Here is a 22,635-nt window from a genome sequence, read left to right as displayed (position 1 = left end):
CATGTATAAAAACACTATAATTATATTTTTCATTTTAATTTTTTCAAACCTAAAAACAATGTTTTTCTAATACGGTGTGAATATAAACGCCACCATGTTTTTAGCCTCTCATACTACAAAAAATAATTTCAAATATATTTTAAGATACATTTTTGTTAACATATTTCAAAATATATTTCAGCACATATATTTTTGTATATTTGAAAATATCTTTTTTGTCGTATAGGTGACGCGAAATGGCAACTGCCATGTAATGGGACCCGCTGTGTATGTAGATAAAAATGGCTCATTCTAAGCCAAGGTAATAAAAGCAATACAGTTCATTATGTAAGGTCTTAATACACCACTACTAATATAGTTATGTATATTATATTGCATTTCTGTCAAAAGATCCTTCTAAAAGTTACACAACGCACCTTTAAGGAAATGCCTGTAATGAAAATTATCTTTAATAAGATGTTGAGTTAGGTAGAAATTAGGCATTTTCACAAGTTGCATTGCACTTTTGGTGTCCACTGTACATGACAATAGATACAGTAAGATATTCATTGTTTATTGAAATAGAGGTTAGCCAATCATGGCTTAGAAATACAGTCAGCTGATCAGCGCTATTATAACTTTCAGAAGTTATAACGAATTGAACAAAGCAATGCACCAAAATCAGTAAGAGTGTGTTAGAGCATCTAAATCAATACATTTTTATGACCTGTAAACAATGACAAATGTTATTGAGGACACAAGGCTGAATGATGACACCCCCTTCTTATAACAAATCTGATGTTTCATCATGAAATCATTCATTTGCTTCCCACACAATGAATGAGACTCGACGTGGTAATGTCAGGTTTCAGACGACAGGAAGATCGTAATGTAAGTTAATGTAAGTCTGAAATTACACAGCACATTGAAATGCTGGCGTACACGGTGAGTGATCACAGCTACTTGGCTTGATTTGAGACTCGCAACAGTATAAACAAGTGGGCTATTTAAGTCTACCTGTTCTGGTCTCTCATCTCAGGACGAATCCAGCCGTGAAAGCACATATCTGGTTTTAAAAACCAAATCTGTGATAGTACTGAACAAACCAGATGTGAATGATGGTTGTTTATGGCTAAAACTGAGAGCAGGTGGTCCGAGTACTGCAGTATACTGTCAGTAATGGAGTCAGGAGACAGCACATGGTCATACGAGGCCATGGCTCAGCTATAACAGTGAATACAGTACCTGCCTTTCTGTTTTGCTGACGAGAGCTAAAGACGCAGGCAACAGCTGTGGAAGAAGACACATGGATTTGACATTGAACAAAATGCAGAATATCCTGATTTCAACCCAAGGATACACTACAATAACCACGACGTTCACAATGAGATATGTTTATATTTAGAAAGGAGATTCTCAGCGGGTACAGTAGGAACATCACAGGACATCGTTTTAAGCAGTGAACATGACAAGGAACAGACTCTCTTACCCTCGGTCTGTCCTCCGCTCTAGGTGACTGTTTACAGCTTGGATGCCAAACTGTCGATCCTGCGAACACAACGAAGCAGATGGCAACGCAAAGCTTCCAAGTTAACAAACATACAGCAAGATGCCACGTGCTGCGTACAAGTTTAATCGAAGTGGTTATGCAAGTCAATTAAACGTACTATTGTAAGTTTTTGTCTAGTATGTATTTGACATAACTTATAAACAAGCTGAAATTATTTAACTCTGCGGACCCGCCGCAATTTTATTTTGTAAAATATAACAATTTTTATCAATTTAATCCAAATTATGTTGGTATACCCAATTCTGCAAAAAATGTAATTAAAGTAAAAAAAATGTATGTTAATATGACTCTTTTTTATAGTGCAGGGAGGTTATAATGCCATTATAATTGCCAATTATAAAAATGGGCAATTTCTGAAAGCACCCTTCAAGTGCTGTACTGTTAAATAAAAATACCTACAATGTAAAAAAAACGCAGCTTTTGTCAAATCAACATATATTTTTATTAGGGTTGTCAAAAGATTAATCGCGATTAAACGAATACAAAATAAAAGTTTGCTTTTGCATAATATATGTGTGTGTGTGTGTTCACTGTGTGTAATATATAAATACACATGTATTTAAGAAATATTAACATGTATGTATTTTTTTTAGATTTTATATTAAATATTATTAAACAAACAAATAAAAAATAAAAATAAATGTATATGTATAAATATATATATATATATATATATATATATATATATATATATATATATATATATATATATATATATATATATATATATATATATATATATATATATATATATAATTTTTTTCTTAAATTTATACATGTATGTGTGTATTTATATATACATAATAATTACACACACACATATATTATGCAAACACAAACTTTTATTTCGCAATTCATCTCTTGACAGCCCTAATTGTTATGCAACTTTACCTTAAAAAATTTAAGTGAAACAGCTTCAATAAGTTATGTCAACTACTCCCAGGTCCAAACTTAATATAGTATGTTGAATTGATTTGCAAAAACAAGTTGTTTTAACTTCATGCTGCATTTTTGCTAAAAGCGACTTTTATAATGTTTATTGCTATATGTGTCATGGTCCTGTCAGCCCTTTATGTCTTATGTGTCTCATGTGACAGGGTCATGGCAGCCCTCACTGTTGTCTTGTTTTGTGTGGAGAGTCATGTGGTCTGTGTTTATGCTTTGTGTACCGCATGCTCTCCTGTCTTAAGTCTTGACCCTGCCCCCTCGTTTCCTTGTTAATTATTCATGACTGGTTTATTCCCTTCACATGTTTGTCATTGTTCCCTAGTTTAGTTTTCCCTGTTTAAAGCCATTGTGTCTTATGTCTTGTGCCGGTTCATTGTGTATCTAATGATACCATGTCGTGTGTGCGCTTTGTCTTGTCGTGTTTATTTTGGTAGTCATTGTCATTGTTTGCCCCCTCGAGGGTATTTATGATTTAATAAACGTCTTTCAGTTACGAGCTGTCTGCGATTGGGTTCTATCCACCACCACACCCTGACAATATGCATAATGCATTACAGAGAAATGAATGCTCTGGCTGCTTTAGCAAACTCAAATCAATTAAATTGCAAAGAAAAGGATCACCCGGAAATGAAAATTAGCACATATTTTACTCACCATCAATTTATTCTTTCAGTCAAAAACAGATGAAGTTATATCCTGGCTCTTCAGCTGCATAATATCATTTTCAAAAGCTCCAAAAAGTGCATCCATCCATCAAAAACGAATCCATGCAAATAAATGTCTTCGAGGTGAAGTAATGGGTTTTTGTAAGGAAACATCGATATTTCAGACTTTTTAAATGATCATATGCACGTTTATGAGAGAGTTGAGGTAAGGGGAACGACTGACATCTGACCCAACAATACAAAAACCCATAGCTTTACTTCAGAAGAAATGTATTAACTGTATGGATTAGTTTTTGATGGATGGATGCGCATACTTTTGGAGCTGTAAAAATGGGGCACTATCCAATGCCATTATAAAGCTGAAAATTATTTATTATACCTCTGACTGTGTTTGGCGGAAAAAAGAAACTTGTATACACCTGGGATTGTTTTAGGGTGTAAAATATTTACTACAATATGGGGAAATTTTTATTTGGAGGTGAACATCTCCTTTTAGACACTTCAAAACTTGTCCAATCTTTGTTTAATAATTGTTTGTTGTTGAATATCATTTTCTCTAATGTACATACAGACTCACCTTGCACATACATCTCTTCTCCCTCTGTAAACATCTGATTACACCTGCTGCAGCGAGCACAGCTGGGATGATAGTGCTTGTCTCCTGCCTGAGGAACAAACACACACATGCATTAAGTCCTATAAATTCAATATCCGTTATGAAAGAAACCAATGGCTTGATGTTTTGCATATGTATTATGGAAGATGATACATAGTTTATGACTGATCATAAAGCTCAAGCTTATCAGATATAATACAGAAATGTCAATGTCACAAACGTAATACAATCCCTAAACCTAACCCTAAACCCAACTCTTAACCCTCAAACATCCCATTAAAGGGGTGTCGGAAAGTAAGGACCAGTCAAAATGTGCTCACTTAACTCTCCTTGTCCTCACTTCAATGGTCTTACAAAATTTGGTTCTCACAAAGAAAGCTGTACTAGTACACACACACGCACGCACACACACGCACACACAAACAAACATGCGCACACACACATCAAACACAGACTTCAGAGTCTTTAAAGAGACTTACTAAACATCAGGTTGTATCTTGGGACAATAAACGACACAAAATTCTTAAGGTCTGTTGTTGTCCAGACTCAGAGCAGCTGACAAATACATCCCATCATAACAAACAGTAAGAAAAAGATTAACCCTTCCTTAAACATCAGAGTCTAAGAGCTTGATGAAACTTTCTCAATTTCCTCTTGTTGCAAAACTGTTGAGAAATTCTGAGCGGTTATCAGCTTGCGATCAAATGTATTTAACATCTGTGTCACAAACTGTTTTTGGAATGTAGTATGATGATGTGTTGGGTGTGTACTGTACTGCATATAATCACATATGTGTACTATGTCCCTATTGCTTCCTATAGGATTCTTTTATTTAAGAACACTAATTTATCAGTTCGCTAATTTATCGGTTTGCCTTTAAAAACAATAAATCAGCCGATTAATGCAATTTCCTGTGTTTCAGTAATTCCTGTTGAAACAGGAAGTTGGGCTTATCAACGTTTAAAGGACACATATTATGCCCATTTTTACAAGATGTAATATAAGTGTCAGGTGTGCCTAGAATGTGTCTGTAAAGTTTTAGCTCAAAATACCCCACAGATCATTTGTTATAGCAAAATGCCTCTATTTGAGTGGGAGCAAAAAAGCACTGTTTTCATCTGTGTACCTTTAAATGCAAACAAGCCTTACCAACAGATAGTGAGCGTTTTTGGTTAAAAATAGATCTGATTACTGTTAATACAGTATGACAGAAAAGTATCTTTAGCTTCATTAGCGCTAAAATGTGCTAAGAAACACATTTAGAAAAGCTTTTGGGTAAAATTAACCAGTCAGTCAGTGGCTGTGGGCGGGTCTTGATCAGTGTGATGTCACATTAATAAGAGAATCAAACAGCATGTCTAATGAGGCTGCTTTGGTTTAATGTGGATTAAGAAAATATGTGGATTGTTTTTATTGTAGGGTTGTAAAAGTGAGTTTTGCATAATATGTGCCTTTTAAATTCGCTTACTACCAGCTCTGAATCTTAAACCATTGACACTCCAGTGTGTGTCTTTGTTTCATACCTCCAAAACTTTCCCAGTGATGAACTGCTGACAGGCTTCACACTGCACCCCGAACAGGACCTGATAATCTCTCTCACAGTAGGGGGCGCCATCCCTGTTTACATAAACATAACAAGTGTACAAACAAGTGAGACGCTGCAGTGCAAAGAAACAGATACTGAACACTACTGCAAAAAAAAAAAAAAAAAAAAAAAAAAATATATATATATATATATATATATATATATATATATATATATATATATATATATATATTAAAATAATGCTCTTATTTTTCTTACGAACATGTTTTCATCATTTTGGTAACCACAAAATGGTTGTGTATCAGTGTCAGAATATCGACGTTACTGCTTATGCAATTCATGTTAAATATAGAAGAATGTATTAAAGTTATAATCATATATAATATAATTTTGGAAAAGAGAAAGAGAAAGAGTCGTGTGTATGATTTTGTGCAGATAAAGATTTGGTTAGTTTGTGTATGTATCTGCTTGTCTGTGTGTATCTTACTTGCTGATGTACTCTCCAGTCAGTACTTTGGCACAAGCTTTACATTTAAAACAGCCCAAGTGCCATTGACGCTCCAGAGCCAACAGAGCCTGACCGTTCTTAATATCCCTGCCACAGCCCGCACAACCTGACACACATACAAAAGAATTAAAGCTTGAGCTGTCAAAAGATTAATAGCGATTATGTATATATACAGTACATACATGTATGTAAGAAAATTTGGTAACACTTTACTTGAAGGGGTGTTCATAAGACTGACATGAAACATTTATAATCATGACATGGCACAATGTAACTTAAATAAATTGATTGCAACCACTTACCTTAAAAAATTGATTAAATTCAATTAAACATGTGTATTGTCATTACACTGTAAAACCTAAAAGTCAACTTTACTCAATCCATTTAAGGAAACCGGTTGCCTTAAACCATTTAAGTTTTAAAACACATACATTTAAGTACTGTGAACTTGAGTCATGTGCAATTATGCACTTATATTTACGTAGTGTGAACTTAAATATAACTGCATAACTGCATATGACTCAATTTGTTTAAGTTCACAGTACTCAAATGTATGTGTTTTAAAACTTAAATGGTTTAATGCAACCGTTTTCGTTGCGCAACATCAATACTTTAGTGAAACATTTTGTGAATTTATGTTTATATAAACATAAAAAAAGTCATTAAAAATAAAATTAATTTCAAATAGTAGATTTTTTTGTAGTTTTTGATGCATTTTGAAATGTCTGTTTTTACAAAATGCCACAAAATTTGACTGAATGTAAGGGTGTCTGTCTGTGTGTGTGTGTGTGTCTGTGTGTGTGTCCGTGTGTGTGTGTTTGTGTGCGCGCGTGCGTGCGTGTTTGTGACTTTTTCTTTTTGTGTGTGTCTGTGTCTTTGTGTGTGTGTAAGTTTTACTGTGTCTTTGTGCGTGCGTGTGTGTGAGTTTGTGTGTTTGTGCATGTTTGTGCGTGTGTGTATGTGTGTGGGCATGCACACACCTTTTTGTGTCAAAATTTTCAGATTTATTCTGGATGCATTGATTTTATTTGATGAATAACAAGTAAAAAATATTTGTTTGCATTTCCATTCATTTCAATTGGGGTAATTTTTACCCCCAAAGGGCATCTTTTGGTAAATTTTTACACCTCTTTAGAACAACCGAATCAAGCCCAGTTTTTTTTTTTTTTTGAATCTTGACAGATAATCTGGAAAAGTCACAAAATCGTATTCCACTGAGATGAAGGGAACCATTTTTTTTTTACCAACTAAATAAAAGTGGCTTAGGGGTAAGATTGACTCCGAGGGACTTATTAGGGTTAATGACATTTAAATGACATTTAAATGTAATGTTAACAATTATTCTGCTATGTCACGTTTATGACAGATTTATGACAAGTTATGATGAATTGGTTTATGTCAAGTGGTCATAACAAAGAACATTTTAACAATGTCATCTTTGCATTAAAAATAATTACATAACTGAACAAATGACGCTTAATGACAATTGTGATAAATGTGCATAAAATCTCTTTCATGTTCATGCCACGTGTCATGTCATGATTATGAAGGTGTCATGTCAGTCTTATTTACAACCCTTGAAGTAAAGTGTTAGTGTAATTTATTTTGAATGCGATTAATTGTGATTAATCACGATTAATCTATTGGCAGCCCTAGTTTAAACAAATGAAAATAGATTTGTCACTGTGAAATTGTTTTGTTTTTTCTTAGAAAACCATTTTTACACTCAGGAGATGAATTACTGTTTTAAATCACAAAACTTTAATGACAGCAGGTACATTCCAAACACAATTTGGGAACTTCTATATGTAGGACTCTAATACATTAAACACCAGACCAGTAAAAGAAACTTAAACAGTATAATCTCAGACCTGATTCTACTGACCATTTAAACCAGTCGCGTAGCTATGGGTGGGCCCCCATAGCTACCTGTCAGCTAAGCCCACCCACCTGCCTATCCAGTAAAGCCTATTAGTTATCCTAATGAGTAAATTATGTTGCAATTATCACTATACTTGACCTATAAAATAAAAAAAATAAACTCTTGTTTGCTATTATAATAATTTTGTAAATAGTAGTGCAATAAGTAGCGCATTTCGAACAGCCTCCTCGCCCCTCCTACACCCCAGATCATGGAAATGAACACCCGGTTTAAGGCTGACACGTATGGAATAATGAGAGCTGCGCTGCTTCATTGTCTTAGAATGAAGGTCACGAAGACCTTCGCTGAGAATCATTTATTACAGCTTGATGGTGCACCCTTTAACATTACCGTTGAGGATTCTGAACATGAGGTGTTGATTCAGCAGCTAAAAAAAGAAAAGTCTTTGCCGATAACATTTGCGCCCACTTTTGCGCCCATAAGCCTTCTGGTCTGAAAACGAGTTGTGATCAGGCGCATTGTTGGTGAGTTGCTATTTTGAAGCAAATAAAATAGACTGTCACTGACCAACTAAAACGTGCTCTTAAGTCAATGGAGCAATATTGCTTTTGTTATTTAATGAGCGCGTTAGTAATATGCGCCTACGGGACGGCAACGCGCATTTGCTTATCACATGGATGCGCAGCAGCACACAAACGTTTAAAATATGAAAAAATCAAAGGATTAAAATGTTAAAATGTTTAAAAACATTATTATTTGTTATTTAATGAGCGCGTTAGTAATATGCGCCTACGGGACGACAACGCGCATTTGCTTATCACATGGATGCGCAGCAGCACACAAACGTTTAAAATATGAAAAAATCAAAGGATTAAAATTTTAAAATGTTTAAAAACATTATTATTTGAGTGTCTTGACTTAATGAGGACCGAGTATGAGACGTTAGAAGGCGCATAAAGCTGCTTCACCTGTAGCCTGGTAAGTAATTAAATGTTTTGCTTTAAACAAATGCAAATATGGCATTTATTTAAAAAAAAATTCATGCTACCCCACATATGTATTATATATGATTACTTTGTACCTGTGAATATGTTGGAATATGATGAGATGAGAACCGTTTTTATGTAATGCTTAAATTTCAAAACACCCGGCGCTGTTCTAGTGCTGAAACGGCACGTTTGTAAATTATTGATATCCTGTTCGTTACAAATGAACCATTTTTAAAGTACAAACCTTTTCTTGCATATTTGTAAATTATTCTTTGAGATTACACCGATCATGCTTTCCATACATTTACAACAATTATAAGCCTGCTATTTTACTTCCATGTCTGAAAGAAAACGGCTTTAAAAAGTTTAAATGAAGAATTTCGTTGCAAAACAATATAACTACATTTTTAACATTTTTGTCAAATTATTATGTTATCAGGTTATTATTTTGTTTTACGGTGCTACTTAGCTGTATTTTTTAAGTTATGAAGGTTTAAATCAAAACAAACCAACTGAAGTTGAATTGATATTAATTGGAATGCACAACCAAAAAACGAGATTTCTGAAAAAAGCGAAAGTATCTATTTTTGCAACGAAACTCTTCAAATACCAACAAATTAGGCTTCTATTTAAAGTATTTTTAAAGTCCAAAGCTTTTATTGCATATTTGTAAAATATTCTTTGAGATAAGACTGATCATCTGGGCTATCAATACATTTACAGCAACGAAAAGCCTGCTATTTTTACTTCCATGACTGAAAGAAAACGACTTTAACAAGTTTAAATTAAGAATTTCGTTGCAAAACAATATAACTACATTTTTAACATTTTTGTCAAAGTATTATGTTATCAGGTTATTATTTTGTTTTATAGTGATACTTAGCTGTATTTTTTAAGTTATGAAGGTTTAAATCAAAACAAACCAACTGCAGTTGAATTCATATTAATTGGAATGCACAACCAAAAAACTAGATTTCTGAAAAAAGCGGAATTATCTCTTTTTGCAACGAAACTCTTTAAATACCAACAAATTATGCTTCTATTTAAAGTATTTTTAAAGTACAAAGCTTTTATTGCATATTTGTAAAATATTCTTTGAGATAAGACTGATCATCTGGGCTATCAATACATTTACAGCAATGAAAAGCCTGCTATTTTTACTTCCATGACTGAAAGAAAACGACTTTTAAAGGTTTTAATACCAAAAACTAACAATTTCATTACAAATACAAACAACTCAATTTTTTAATATCAATCTTAAACTGGTGGTCTTCTTCCTCCGCTTAGTTTTTTAATTTACAAATTCTGCCAAAATATGGAATCGGGATGGCGCCACCAACTGGCTTTTAAAGGAGATGAGACTCTTATTGGTTTATTGCACATTGCGCTTAGATTGTTAAAATAGGGCCCATACAGGCTTTTGTTCTTAATAAACGGTGATATATTGAAGCTGGTGTAGTTGTGTGTTTGTATATTTTGATAACAGATGCATTTTGGGTTAAGGCCCACCTGATTTTCTCTGGGCCCACCCACATTGTGAATCCTGGCTACGCTAGTGATTTAAACAATAAGAAGTGGGTTTTATGGTAGGTAATTTAGAAATATGGCTGTGTAGTTTAGAGTTTGAGGCAGTGTTTAGTTGTTGAAATGCATAGTTTTGTTGTAGTTTATAGGTATGGCTCTTTAGTTTGGCATGGTTTAACTCACTGCTGGGTCCTGTGATTTCTTTGGTGGGACCTGGAGACATGGGCTCAGCACAATACTGGCACAAACAGTCCTTGCCATTGAATGTCACTCTATCACCAGCAGGAAACGGCCTCCTATGGGTCATAAAATAAACGACCTTCTTTAAAACTCCTCCCAATGCTGGACTAACCGTAAACCACAGTGTGTCCTTGAGCTCTTACTTGCAGATCGTGCACACAAAGCACGATGGATGGTAGGTCTTTCCGAGCGCCGTCACCACCTCCCCCTCCACGAACTCTCCGCAGATGTTACAGCGGGTGCCGTGGATGCGCTGGTAGTCCAGGGTGCACAGGTATTCTCCATTCTTCATGAAAAATCCTCCCTGAGCCAGATCGCAGCCGCATGCTACATGAAAACACACACACATTAACGCTGGTACTTTTCAGTAGTTTATTAATGCAGGAGTGGGCGGTTTACTATACAAATACATTAGTGGAAAAATGCTTCACGTTACTGCGTAAAAACCAATACGTTTTATCACTCACATATGCAAATAACGTGAAAGCAGTGTGAAAACACATCTACCATGGTATACAGTAATCTATTCACTAAGGCTGTCAAAAGATTAATTACGATTAACTGCATACAAAATAAAAATTTGATTTTGTTATTTTGTATATATAAATACACACACATGCATGACAAAAACATTTTTTTACTTTTGCATAATAAATGTGTGTGCATGGTGTATAATTATTTTGTATATATAAATACACACAAACATGCATATATGTATTTAAGACACATTTACATATATTTTTATTTATTTATTTAGATTTTGCTATTTTTATATTATATAAAAATAAAATTTTAATTATACATGAATAAAAAAATCTTACATTTATACATGTGTGTGTGTATTAACATATATACAGTACACATAAAAATATTATGCAAACTCAAACTTTTATTTTGTATGTGATTAATCTTTTGACAGCTATAATTTAAAAAAAAAAATTATTTTTAAATGTGTGTATTTATATACACATAACAATAGTTACAGACAATAAACATACAAATATATTATGCAAAGTGCATTGCAAACACAAACCTTTATTATGTATGCGATTAATCGCAATTAATCTTTTGACACCCCCACTTCAAACTGCTTAAAAACTTAAAAACCATCAGACCACATACTATATATGGTCACTTTTTACAACATATCCTTCCTAACATGAGTTTAAACATGATGTACTGTAAATCAGTGGCTAATGGGTTAATTGTAATGTTTCTGTTATTGTAACAAGACAATGTAACAGTATTGACGTACTAGGAATAGTTATCTCTGAATAAATCTCTGTCAAGGACATTGACTCAAGGATGATCCTGAGAAAACATAATGGACAGAAACCTTGAGATGTCCAATCTCAGCTCTTTGAAACAACAGCCTTTCAGAGCCACTTTTAGTGCTCATTGTGTTTCATTTACTTAAAATAAAAATCCCGTCATTGTCAACTCACCTTCATATCATTCTTAATCTCTAAGGCTTTCTCCCTTCCCATAAGGCAAAAAATATATATTATCTGGCCAAAAATATATTTTAAATATATGCTAAATACATTTTGTAGAAAGTAATGCTCAACTGAATATATTTCTAATTTTACATCCCATATTGCAAAAATGTATTACAAAGAATATTTTAAATATATGCTAAATACAAGTTAATTTTATAAAGTTTATTTTTGGAGTTGAAACTATACTTAATTTTAACCTTTTAAAAACTGTTATGTTTGTAGGTTTTTAACAAAAACAAAGTTTTTTCTTTCAATGCATCGTGAATATATTATTTGATTGGAATTAAATATTCAGAGGGCTAAATATATTTTTTTAATGCTTTAAAATATATTTATTTCTTCAAATATATTTCAAAATATACAAATAATGGCCACGTATGGGTGAAAAATATATTTTTGTAAACATATTTCAAAATATATTTTATTATATTTTTATTTAATTTTTTGGCAATTTTTTTGCATATTTTGAAATATATTTAAACATATTTTTTGCCATATGGGTTTGTAATACAAAACTAAAATGCACTGGCAAAATCAATACTGATCTTATCCCAAGCATTGGCTGTGACTAATACAGTATGTGAGATTATAGTAGATGTGTGCATGTATGTATTGGAAGCAGCTCTGCAGTGTTGTTATGTAATTGACAGCGCAATTCCTCTCTTACCCACCGTTCTTCACAATCTGCTCAAATAAAATGACTTTAAGAAACATCTGCAGGGTTCATATGAGTACAATGATAGATGCTGGTCCCAATAAAAAGCCGGTAAACCTTGCACACTAGTCTTAGCCAGATATGTGACACTCATGGACCACACATGCTAGTGCATGGTGCTTGCAACACCAAGGTTGTGGGTTCATATATATAATGATAAAATATATACTTTAAAGGGGACATATCATGAAAATCTGACTTTTTTCATGTTTAAGTGCTATGATTCGGTCCCCAGTGCTTCTATCAACCTAGAAAATGTGAAAAAGATCAACCTAAGAACTTAGTTTTGGTAAACCATTCTCTACAAGCATGTGAAAAAATAGGTCATTGAAATTTGGCTCCCCTTGTGATGTCAGAAGGGGACAATACCGCCCCTTAATCTGCATTATCCAACTACAGCATTGCCATTTAATGCAGAAATAAACTCAGTTGCATTTTAAAGGACACACAAAATTTTTGCTTACACCTACAAAGTGGCAATTTTAACGTTATAATAAATGATCTATATGAGCTAAAACTTCACATACGTACTCTGGGAACACCAAAGATTTATTTGACATCTTAAAAAAGTCTTGTGAAATGTCCCCTTTAAGATTTGCATAAAAGTGTCAGCTTGATGGATAAATAAAAATATATATGTAAAATCATATTTTTATCTTTAAAGTTTTAGTAAGAAATATTATAAAGAGAATATCTACACAAATCCATCATGGCACGCATATGAGAGTTTCTCCTTTGAAAGTGTGAAATTCACTGAATAATTTTATCTAACGCATAAATGAATAAGTAATCGACTTGGTAACAATATCCTTTGACACATTTCCTACAAACTGACTTTCATCTCTGAGCGAACCAGACACAAAAGAATTCATTAACACCATTTCAGATACTGAAAATGATTTATCATTTTTATCCACATTACATGGACCACATATATAGACGATTTTATCGGATGTACGCTCATTGTCATAGTTACGCATTTGGACCGAACTTAACTTCCGGTCCCTGGAATACCTTGTTGAAAATAACAAGTGCTTTATTTTCCAAAAGAAGAGGGGAGATGACGTGTATGGATCACTGCTATGTGAAGGGCGGTTTGGCATCTGTAGTTAAGATTGATATTGTACACATTTTACATATTAATGTTAGCTCAGTGTAGTTTTTGATACGCTTTAGCTATGATTTGAATTAAGGAAATCAACTTGCTGTTCATTTAGGTTGTTATCAGAAATAAACTACCCAGTCTCATGAGGTTTCGTGCTATAGTCACGTTTTTTTTTTTTTTTGTGTATATTATCACGAATTTCCACGTTTTTTTGTGATCGTAAAACGAATTCCTGTTTTCATGTAATTATCACGTATTGATTACTTAGCTGCTTTTTTTCTATTTTTAAACCATTGTCGCTTCGGTTTAGGGTTACATTTGGTGCTTGCATTAGAATGTCACTTTATATATGGGTTTATACTATTTCTTCGGATAAATTTTTTTATAATTTCTAAATTTAAAACATTGTCACCTGGCGTTAGGGTTAGAGTTGGGTTTGGGTAAGGATGTAATTTTATGTAAATCTAACCCTAAACCGAAGTGACAATGGTAAGAAAATAAGACAAAACAGTTGAGTAACCAATACGTGATAATCACACGAAAAACAGGAATTCGTTATACGATCACGATAAAACAAGGAAATTCGTGATAATATGAGGAAAAAGAATAAAAAAATGATGTGACTATATCTTAAAGGACTCTACTCTGTTGTTATTGATTCTTTGTGTAAGTTTACCGGAAGTTACGTTTGTTCCACGAAAGCCGTTTGTTTATGTTATTAAAACTGTCTATACACAATATTAATTTACTCACCTTTGCATGTAAAGCACTTGATGTGAAAGTGTTTGGCCTGCACTCGTAACACTTCTCCTTTGCACACCTCTCCACATTTAGCACAGCGGACCAAAGGCTTTTCTGTCTGATGGTGAGTTTCTTGTGTGTGGGCCACTGTATAGAAAAGTAAAAGTTTGATTTTTATGTTGTTTTTGTATACAGCTGTACACACTCTCTCTCTCACTCTCTCTCTCTCTCTCTCTCTCTCTCTCTCTCTCTCTCTCTCTCTCTCTCTCTCTCTCTCTCTCTCTCGTCCATATACAATTTGATTATCCATTCATCTACCAATAAAAGTGTAGTAGTCTCAGTTCTGTGTAACACATTTTACCATGTTTAAATCGATTCTGTGAAGGTTTTCTTTCCACAATAAGCACAGAAAATCAACAGAATCCATCTGGGCCTGTAGCTTTAATTCCCATATTTAAAAATATCATCCGAGATCAAATGTCTACCAAACTGGATTATCAATTATGCACCGGGAACAACTGTATGAAAGAACATTTCTCATTCCCCTGGAGTTCAGCACTGATCCCAGCACAGAAGACTCACACACATGCAAGGCTTTTACTGTTAGTGATGTACATTTGGTTTCATTAATTTTGCATTAGTTGTGATGTCCTCTGATGAAGATGCAGAAAACACCCTTGTTAAGATTTAAAGAGACAGAACAACCAAAAAACTACAAATCTGCAACTCAACCCTTCCACAAAATCTCTGTGATTTATTAAGGCATGAATGTTGATATCATTAATTATATAAAGACTTCCCTACATCATTCTTATCCATGACACAATTTAGGTATAAGAATACATTTTAGGAATTTATATATTATAATATAAGTCATTATGTCCTGAAGTGTTGCATATCAAACACAGCAAATCCCTGCACTCTTGTATGCATGTGTCGGATTATACAAGCCTCACAGGGCGCAGACTTTTTTAAAGCCAACCTCCATAAATATTAATGAGCAGACTCACTTCCCCTGCCCCCTTTCCACATTCACTCCATCCTCCACTACCCCGTCCTGTCCCAGCCAAAGCAAAGCACAAGAAATGGATGGATCAGACTCAACTAAAGCATTATTTTACTCGAAACATATTTAGCAATCGTCACCTGTTACATATTTCTTGAAAGTGCTCAACATTAGACAAATAAAATAAATATTTATTTTCCTTTCTTCTATTATGAAAATGTGCTTATTGGACATTTTCTTAAAGTTACAGTGTGAAATTTCTGTTTTGTCAGCATCACCAACTGGAATTTAAAATGCATTATTCTAAAATATGGTTAATATGCGATTGGACAATAAGCGCTTTACAATCAAATAAGTGAGCATTGAACATTAGAGATCTTTAGTTGCCTTAGACTGGGTATTGGTGATTTGATTCGATTCCTATTTACACAATATGGTTTTGATTCAATTTGGTTTCAATTTGATTGAATAGTTATCAATATTTAGTTTAAAAAAATCGTTTCGCAGACATGGAATCCATATTTAATTATTAGCGATGTTTACGATGTTTGTGAAACGATCACACTTAACTAAATCTTGTACTCTTTAACAAATATTTTAACAAAAAATATGCACATACGACACGCAGAATGCACATTATAACAGTGAAATTCATTAACAACTGGAGACGTGAAATAAAACCATTTTCAAAATTCATAACATGTTAAAAAAACAGGCCTTTAAAGCCTTTGTCAGGACATTGCATTTACAAATAAATTGTAAATGCAATGTAATAAAGTAAGTAATAAAGTAAGTAATAAAGCCTCATCTTTCGCCATCTTTAAGTAGAGATGGGAAGTACAGATAATATTTACATCTTGTGCAAATGAAGTCAGGGATTTCTCAAATCAATATTGTTTATTTAAACTGCAGATCGATTAAATCAAACAAAGGTTGTACTTAATGTCAATACAATACAACTGTTCATGTTAACATAATGTTAAGTTATTGGTTAGTTTGTTTTATGGTTTATGTGACTTTTTATTTACTTTTAATTGTGTGTTTTAACTTAGTATATTTTCTTTTAGGGTGACTTATTCTGTCCAGGGACAATGGATAAAGAATATACCTCCGCTTATTCTGATGCATTTACAGAAATGTTTTATCGATGATATTGATATTTTAAATGTATTAAATGTAGAAATTAACATGTATTTAAGTTAATAAAGGCTGTACATGAACATTCTACAATTAGCTAAGAATATTGTTCATTCTTGTTAGCTAATGCATTAACCAATGTTACCAAATACAACCTTATTGCAAAGTGTTACCAATTTTTTACCAAGCCATATCTCTTAGCAACAACACTATATAAAATAAAAAAACACATCTTTAAAATGCTCCAGACTGCAGTGGATTATTTTACTGACGGTCAACAGCTCAGTTTACAATCATAATGCAGTACAGACAGACACTCAATACAGCTCTTTTGCTTTCTGATATCACAGCAGGACAGATTTATGGGGATGAATGACAAAGACTTCATGGGTGATTCTCATGAAACCATTGAAATACCACGGCACTAATGATTTTAGCTTTAAAATGTGTAATATAGTAACATTAAAAAGCATCAGAATTAACACAATACTGTGTTCTACTTTGCACAATGTGTGATTTCAACATAAGAATTTATAATTGGAAATTTTATCTTATTTTCTGCTGAAATTCTCATTACCGCAATGTGTCCGGCTGTGTTTGAACATGCGTTATGTTGTAATTTAATCAAATTAACACAAAAATATTAAGAAAAAAAATAAATGGATGTTTTGCTAGACTACTTTAGATGACAGAAAAAATATTTACTGAATATTCATGTATAATAATAATGAAGAAAAAATAGGAAAATGATGTGTCCATGCCTGATGTTCTCATCCTCCGCAACACTTTTTGAGAACAGTTTAAGCACACATACAGAATTTTAATAAAGTTTGATTTTGAGTGACCAAGCACATGGACCAGTTACTTCAAGATGGCTACCAGGTAAGATCATTTTTTACAGTTAATTTGAAATATTGTCTTGTCAGAATGCTTACACGACATTTTGATTATCATTACCGCAACAGATGCTTATTAAATGTTAATTTAATTAATAGAAGCATAATACTTTGATTTTAAATGCATGTGCAGAATCTCCAAATTATGTTCTTTCAGGTTTGTCATTGTAACGTGGTGCTTTAATGAAAGCGGAGAAAGTGTGAATCCATATGCAAAAGGTGTTTATTAAGTAAAATCCCATAAAGGGCCAGCAACCAAATCCAAACAGGGTTAATCCAACAAACGTAATCCAAAATACAGGCAATGAGTCAGGGCAGGCGGCAGTACAGGCAAAATCCAGATAAACAGGCTCAGGTCAAAAAACAGGCAGATACAGATTAACAGAAACAGATACAGATACAGGCACAGGCAGATACTAAACAGGATGGCGATGTAATAATCAGCCAGGAACAGGTGAACAGGAAGTGACTTATATACAGACAGACAGGAAATGTGAACTGTGACATGGCATGATGAATATCAAAATAAAAGTCAGAACAGAGCAGGGTATCAAAATAAAAGTCCAAAATACAAAAATACACAGAACACAAGTAAACACAGAACAAAACCATTACAGAACCCCCCCTCTAAAGGGCGACTCCCGGAGCCCAACAAACAAAACATACAGTCCAATAGAGGGTGGGCGGGCGGGCCAGGACCTCTTGGCGAAGGCAGGGCAGTTCAGGAGAGGTCCTGGGTCATATGGCCAGTATGGTCCAGGAACATGAGGCAGATGCGGGCCTGGGTCATGGGGCAGGTTAGGGCCTGGGTCATGGGGCAGGCTAGGACCTGGGTCATGGGGCAGGCTAGGTCCTGGGTCATGGGGCAGGCTAGGACCTGGGTCATGGGGCAGGCTAGGACCTGGGTCATGGGGCAGGCTTGGACCTGGGTCATGGGGCAGGCTTGGACCTGGGTCATGGGGCAGGCTAGGACCTGGGTCATGGGGCAGGCTTGGACCTGGGTCATGGGGCAGGAATAGACCTGGGTCATGGGGCAGGAATAGACCTGGAACACAGGGAAAGGAAGGGTCCGAGCACACTTCGGCCTCCGCCTTGGTGTCCTCTGCCTCCTCCCTGTGTCCGGGTACTACCCCCCCCAAAAAAAAACTTGGGAAAGCTCCCAAAGCCCAGGGTGGCGATGTCCCAGGTGGTGGACCAGATGAATCCGAATAGTCAGTTGAGCCAGGTGAATCAGACAAGACAGGTGAGTCGGGCAGGACAGACGAATCAGATGAGTCGGGCAGGACAGACGAATCAGATGAGTCGGGCAGGACAGACGAATCAGATGAGTCGGGCAGGACAGACGAATCAGATGAGTCGGGCAGGACAGACGAATCAGATGAGTCGGGCAGGACAGACGAATCAGATGAGTCGGGCAGGACAGACGAATCAGATGAGTCGGGCAGGACAGACGAATCAGATGAGTCGGGCAGGACAGACGAATCAGATGAATCAGATGGATTAGATGAATCAGATGAATCAGATGAGTCGGGCAGGACAGACGAATTAGATGAGTCGGGCAGGACAGACGAATCAGATGAATCAGATGGATTAGATGAATCAGAAGAATCAGAGGAGTCGGGCGGATCAGGTGAATCAGGCAGGTCAGATGAGACGGGCAGGTCAGATGAGACGGGCAGATCAGATGAGACGGGCAGATCAGATGAGACGGGCAGATCAGATGAGACGGGCAGATCAGATGAGACGGGCAGATCAGATGAGACGGGCAGATCAGATGAGACGGGCAGATCAGATGAGACGGGCAGATCAGATGAGACGGGCAGATCAGATGAGACGGGCAGATCAGATGAGACGGATGGGTCAGATGAATCGGATGGTTCAGATTCAGGGCCTTGAGGAACCTCGGGAACAACAGAGCAGAAGGCAGACCAAACGCACCACAGGGCTATGGCAAATTCAGAAAGTATTGAGTCAATGAAACATACCTCTGTGGTCGTTGGTTCAGGCATGGCGGCCATCTTGACATCAGGTGCTGGGTGACTAATAGCCCTCATGAGTGCAGGTGTGGTGGTGATGATAGCTCTCTGAAATACAGGTGCAGGGATAACAGTAGCTCTCTCCAAAACAGGTGCGAGTGCAGAGACAGGCAGGATGGCGGCCATTTTGGGAACAGGCAGGATGGCAGCCATTATAGGGACAGGCAGGGTGGCGGCCATTTTAGGGACAGGCAGGGTGGCGGCCATTTTGGGAGCAGGCATGGTGGCGGCCATTTTGTGATCAGGCATGACTTTAACAGGTTTGGGCAGAACGGGCAGAACATGGCTAGGTGTGTGGTGAATATTCCCAGGTTCATTATCCACCACACCCACAGTGAACGGAGAACCACACAACAGCAGGGCAAAGTCAATATAACTCTCCAGGGACCAGGCAGACATATCATGGGGCATACATAAACGCAACCATTCGTCCAAAGCATTATAGAACAGGTTCTTCAGAGTAATGTCATCAAAATGTACCTTGTAACTCAAGTCCAAAAAATCCTTAACATACTCCTCAATGGGGCGGTGGTTCTGGCGTAGTGCAAGCAGGGCAAAAATGGGTTTCATGTTGCTGGTGGGAAGTTACTAACCTTCGCTGGATCCGGGTTATGGCTGAATATTCTGTAACGTGGTGCTTTAATGAAAGCGGAGAAAGTGTGAATCCATATGCAAAAGGTGTTTATTAAGTAAAATCCCATAAAGGGCCAGCAACCAAATCCAAACAGGGTTAATCCAACAAACGTAATCCAAAATACAGGCAATGAGTCAGGGCAGGCGGCAGTACAGGCAAAATCCAGATAAACAGGCTCAGGTCAAAAAACAGGCAGATACAGATTAACAGAAACAGATACAGATACAGGCACAGGCAGATACTAAACAGGATGGCGATGTAATAATCAGCCAGGAACAGGTGAACAGGAAGTGACTTATATACAGACAGACAGGAAGTGTGAACTGTGACATGGCATGATGAATATCAAAATAAAAGTCAGAACAGAGCAGGGTATCAAAATAAAAGTCCAAAATACAAAAATACACAGAACACAAGTAAACACAGAACAAAACCATTACAGTCATGTCATTTTGAAAATATGTCAGTGTTGATGTTTTCTGACTGTTGCGGTAATGAGATTTTTTAGGACTAATTTTTTAAATTATGTTACAAAAAGTGTTAAATGATAAGTAAAAGTTTTAAATGAATGTTCCCATTTACTCCAGACTTTGTTTTTCAATGTCTGGTGGGAAAAAAAGTAAATTTATGCAATTTTTAAATTTTCATGCTTGACATTTTTAAAACCAAGTTTTCGTGAGAATCACCCTCATAGTCCAAAGCCTGTATAAGCTGCTGACTCATGTAGAAAAATGAACAAAGTTTTACCATAATACTAACCAACACCATGATTTAAACGGCTGGATAGCATCAAATTACATTAGCTGTGCAAAAACAACAACAGCAAAAAAAAAAAAAACTCATGCCAACAAAACTTGTACGGAATTTACACCTGAATCCTATGAAAGCAAACCAAAACAGATTCAATTCTAATTTAAATTTTACATATGGATTTAAAGGTGCAGTGTGTAATTTTTAAAAGGATCTCTTGACAGAAATGCAAAATAATATACAAAACTATATTATCAGTGGTGTATTAAGATCTTTTTATAATGAACCATTATGTTTTTATTACCTTAGAATGAGACGTTTTTATCTACATACACAGGGGTCCCCTTACATGTAAGTCGCCATTTTGTGCCGCCATGTTTCTACAGAAGCCCTTAACGGACAAACTTTTTTTACTAAGTTGTCTCCGATGATAACATGTTTGTCCGGTGATGGCTACTGTAGCTTCTCTATGCGTTTCAAAAGCAAGAGGTGAGCAGTGGACTGAGCCGTTCGTTGCAATTTGCAACCCCACCACTAGATGCTGCTAAAATTTACACACTGCACCTTTAAAAGCTTTTATGCATGACTTGCATGTTTTGCCTCTTGACTGATTTATCTCCCTCCACACAAGAACTGCTTTATGCTGAATAAACATTGAAGTGTCAAGACAACAAGATTAAGTACAGTAATTCAGAGCAGTTAACCTCCAGCATTGAAAGCCTAGTATTTCATCACTCACACCAGTGCTCTGTTTCACAGCCTACTGAGCTGCTTTACTACATAAACAGCAGTTCTGTACCTAATAAATGCTTTGTTGTTATTGGTGAGTTTGTGCCTAATAAATGCTTTGTTGTTATGTTAACAACCTAATACTGTAATATGCATAAACATACATACACTGTCAAAAACAAATGATCCCAAGCTGTCATTATGGCAGTACCCTTTAACAAAGAGATCAGGCTGTGTGGTCCCATAAGGCACCATTTATGTACATATACACTCACCTAAAGGAATATTAGGAACACCTGTTCAATTTCTCATTAATGCAATTATCTTATCAACCAATCACATGGCAGTTGCTTCAATGCATTTAGGGGTGTGGTCCTGGTCAAGACAATCTCCTGAACTCCAACCTGAATGTCAGAATGGGAAAGAAAGGTGATTTAAGCAATTTTGAGCATGGCATGGTTGTTGGTGCCAGACAGGCCGGTTTTTCACACACAACCATTTCTAGGGTTTACAAAGATGGTGTGAAAAGGGAAAAACATTCAGTATGCGGCAGTCCTGTGGGTGGAAATGCCTTGTTGATGCTAGAGGTCAGAGGAGAATGAGCCGACTGATTCAAGCTGATAGAAGAGCAACTTTGACTGAAATAACCACTTGTTACAACGGAGGTATGCAGCAAAGCATTTGTGAAGCCACAACACGCACAACCTTGAGACGGATGGGCTACAACAGCAGAAGACCCCACCGGGTACCACTCATCTCCACTACAAATAAGAAAAAGAGGGTACAATTTGCACGAGCTCACCAAAATTGGACAGTTGAAGACTGGACAAATGTTGCCTGATCTGATGAGTCTCGATTTCTGTTGAGACATTCAGATGGTAGAGTCAGAATTTGGCGTAAACAGAATGAGAACACGGATC

General features: G+C 35.8%; 1 protein-coding gene across 15 annotated transcripts in view; it reads right to left on the bottom strand.

Annotated features, from left to right (window-relative positions):
• ablim1a (actin binding LIM protein 1a) overlaps positions 1-22,635 on the bottom strand; it is a 57,382-nt gene that overhangs the window by 18,823 nt on the left and 15,924 nt on the right. For 13 of the 15 annotated variants that reach the window (XR_012372253.1, XR_012372249.1, XR_012372245.1 and 10 more), the window contains 8 exons: positions 14,540-14,674; positions 10,611-10,794; positions 10,411-10,523; positions 5,812-5,938; positions 5,302-5,395; positions 3,740-3,827; positions 1,469-1,527; positions 1,225-1,269 (listed from right to left, as the gene is read on the bottom strand). Coding sequence is in view for 1 of the 15 variants with exons in the window: in XM_055170123.2 (XP_055026098.2) it covers positions 1,469-1,527; positions 3,740-3,827; positions 5,302-5,395; positions 5,812-5,938; positions 10,411-10,523; positions 10,611-10,794; positions 14,540-14,674 (800 nt within the window). In the remaining 14 variants the exon portion in view is untranslated. The remainder of the gene's footprint in view (positions 1-1,224; positions 1,270-1,468; positions 1,528-3,739; positions 3,828-5,301; positions 5,396-5,811; positions 5,939-10,410; positions 10,524-10,610; positions 10,795-14,539; positions 14,675-22,635) is intronic. The other 2 variants (XR_012372254.1, XM_055170123.2) reach the window with 1 other exon arrangement.

This window comes from Misgurnus anguillicaudatus, chromosome 11 (assembly GCF_027580225.2).
Source record: "Misgurnus anguillicaudatus chromosome 11, ASM2758022v2, whole genome shotgun sequence".
NCBI classification, from domain to species: Eukaryota; Metazoa; Chordata; class Actinopteri; order Cypriniformes; family Cobitidae; genus Misgurnus; species Misgurnus anguillicaudatus.
This window is presented reverse-complemented; position numbering and strand designations above follow the sequence as displayed.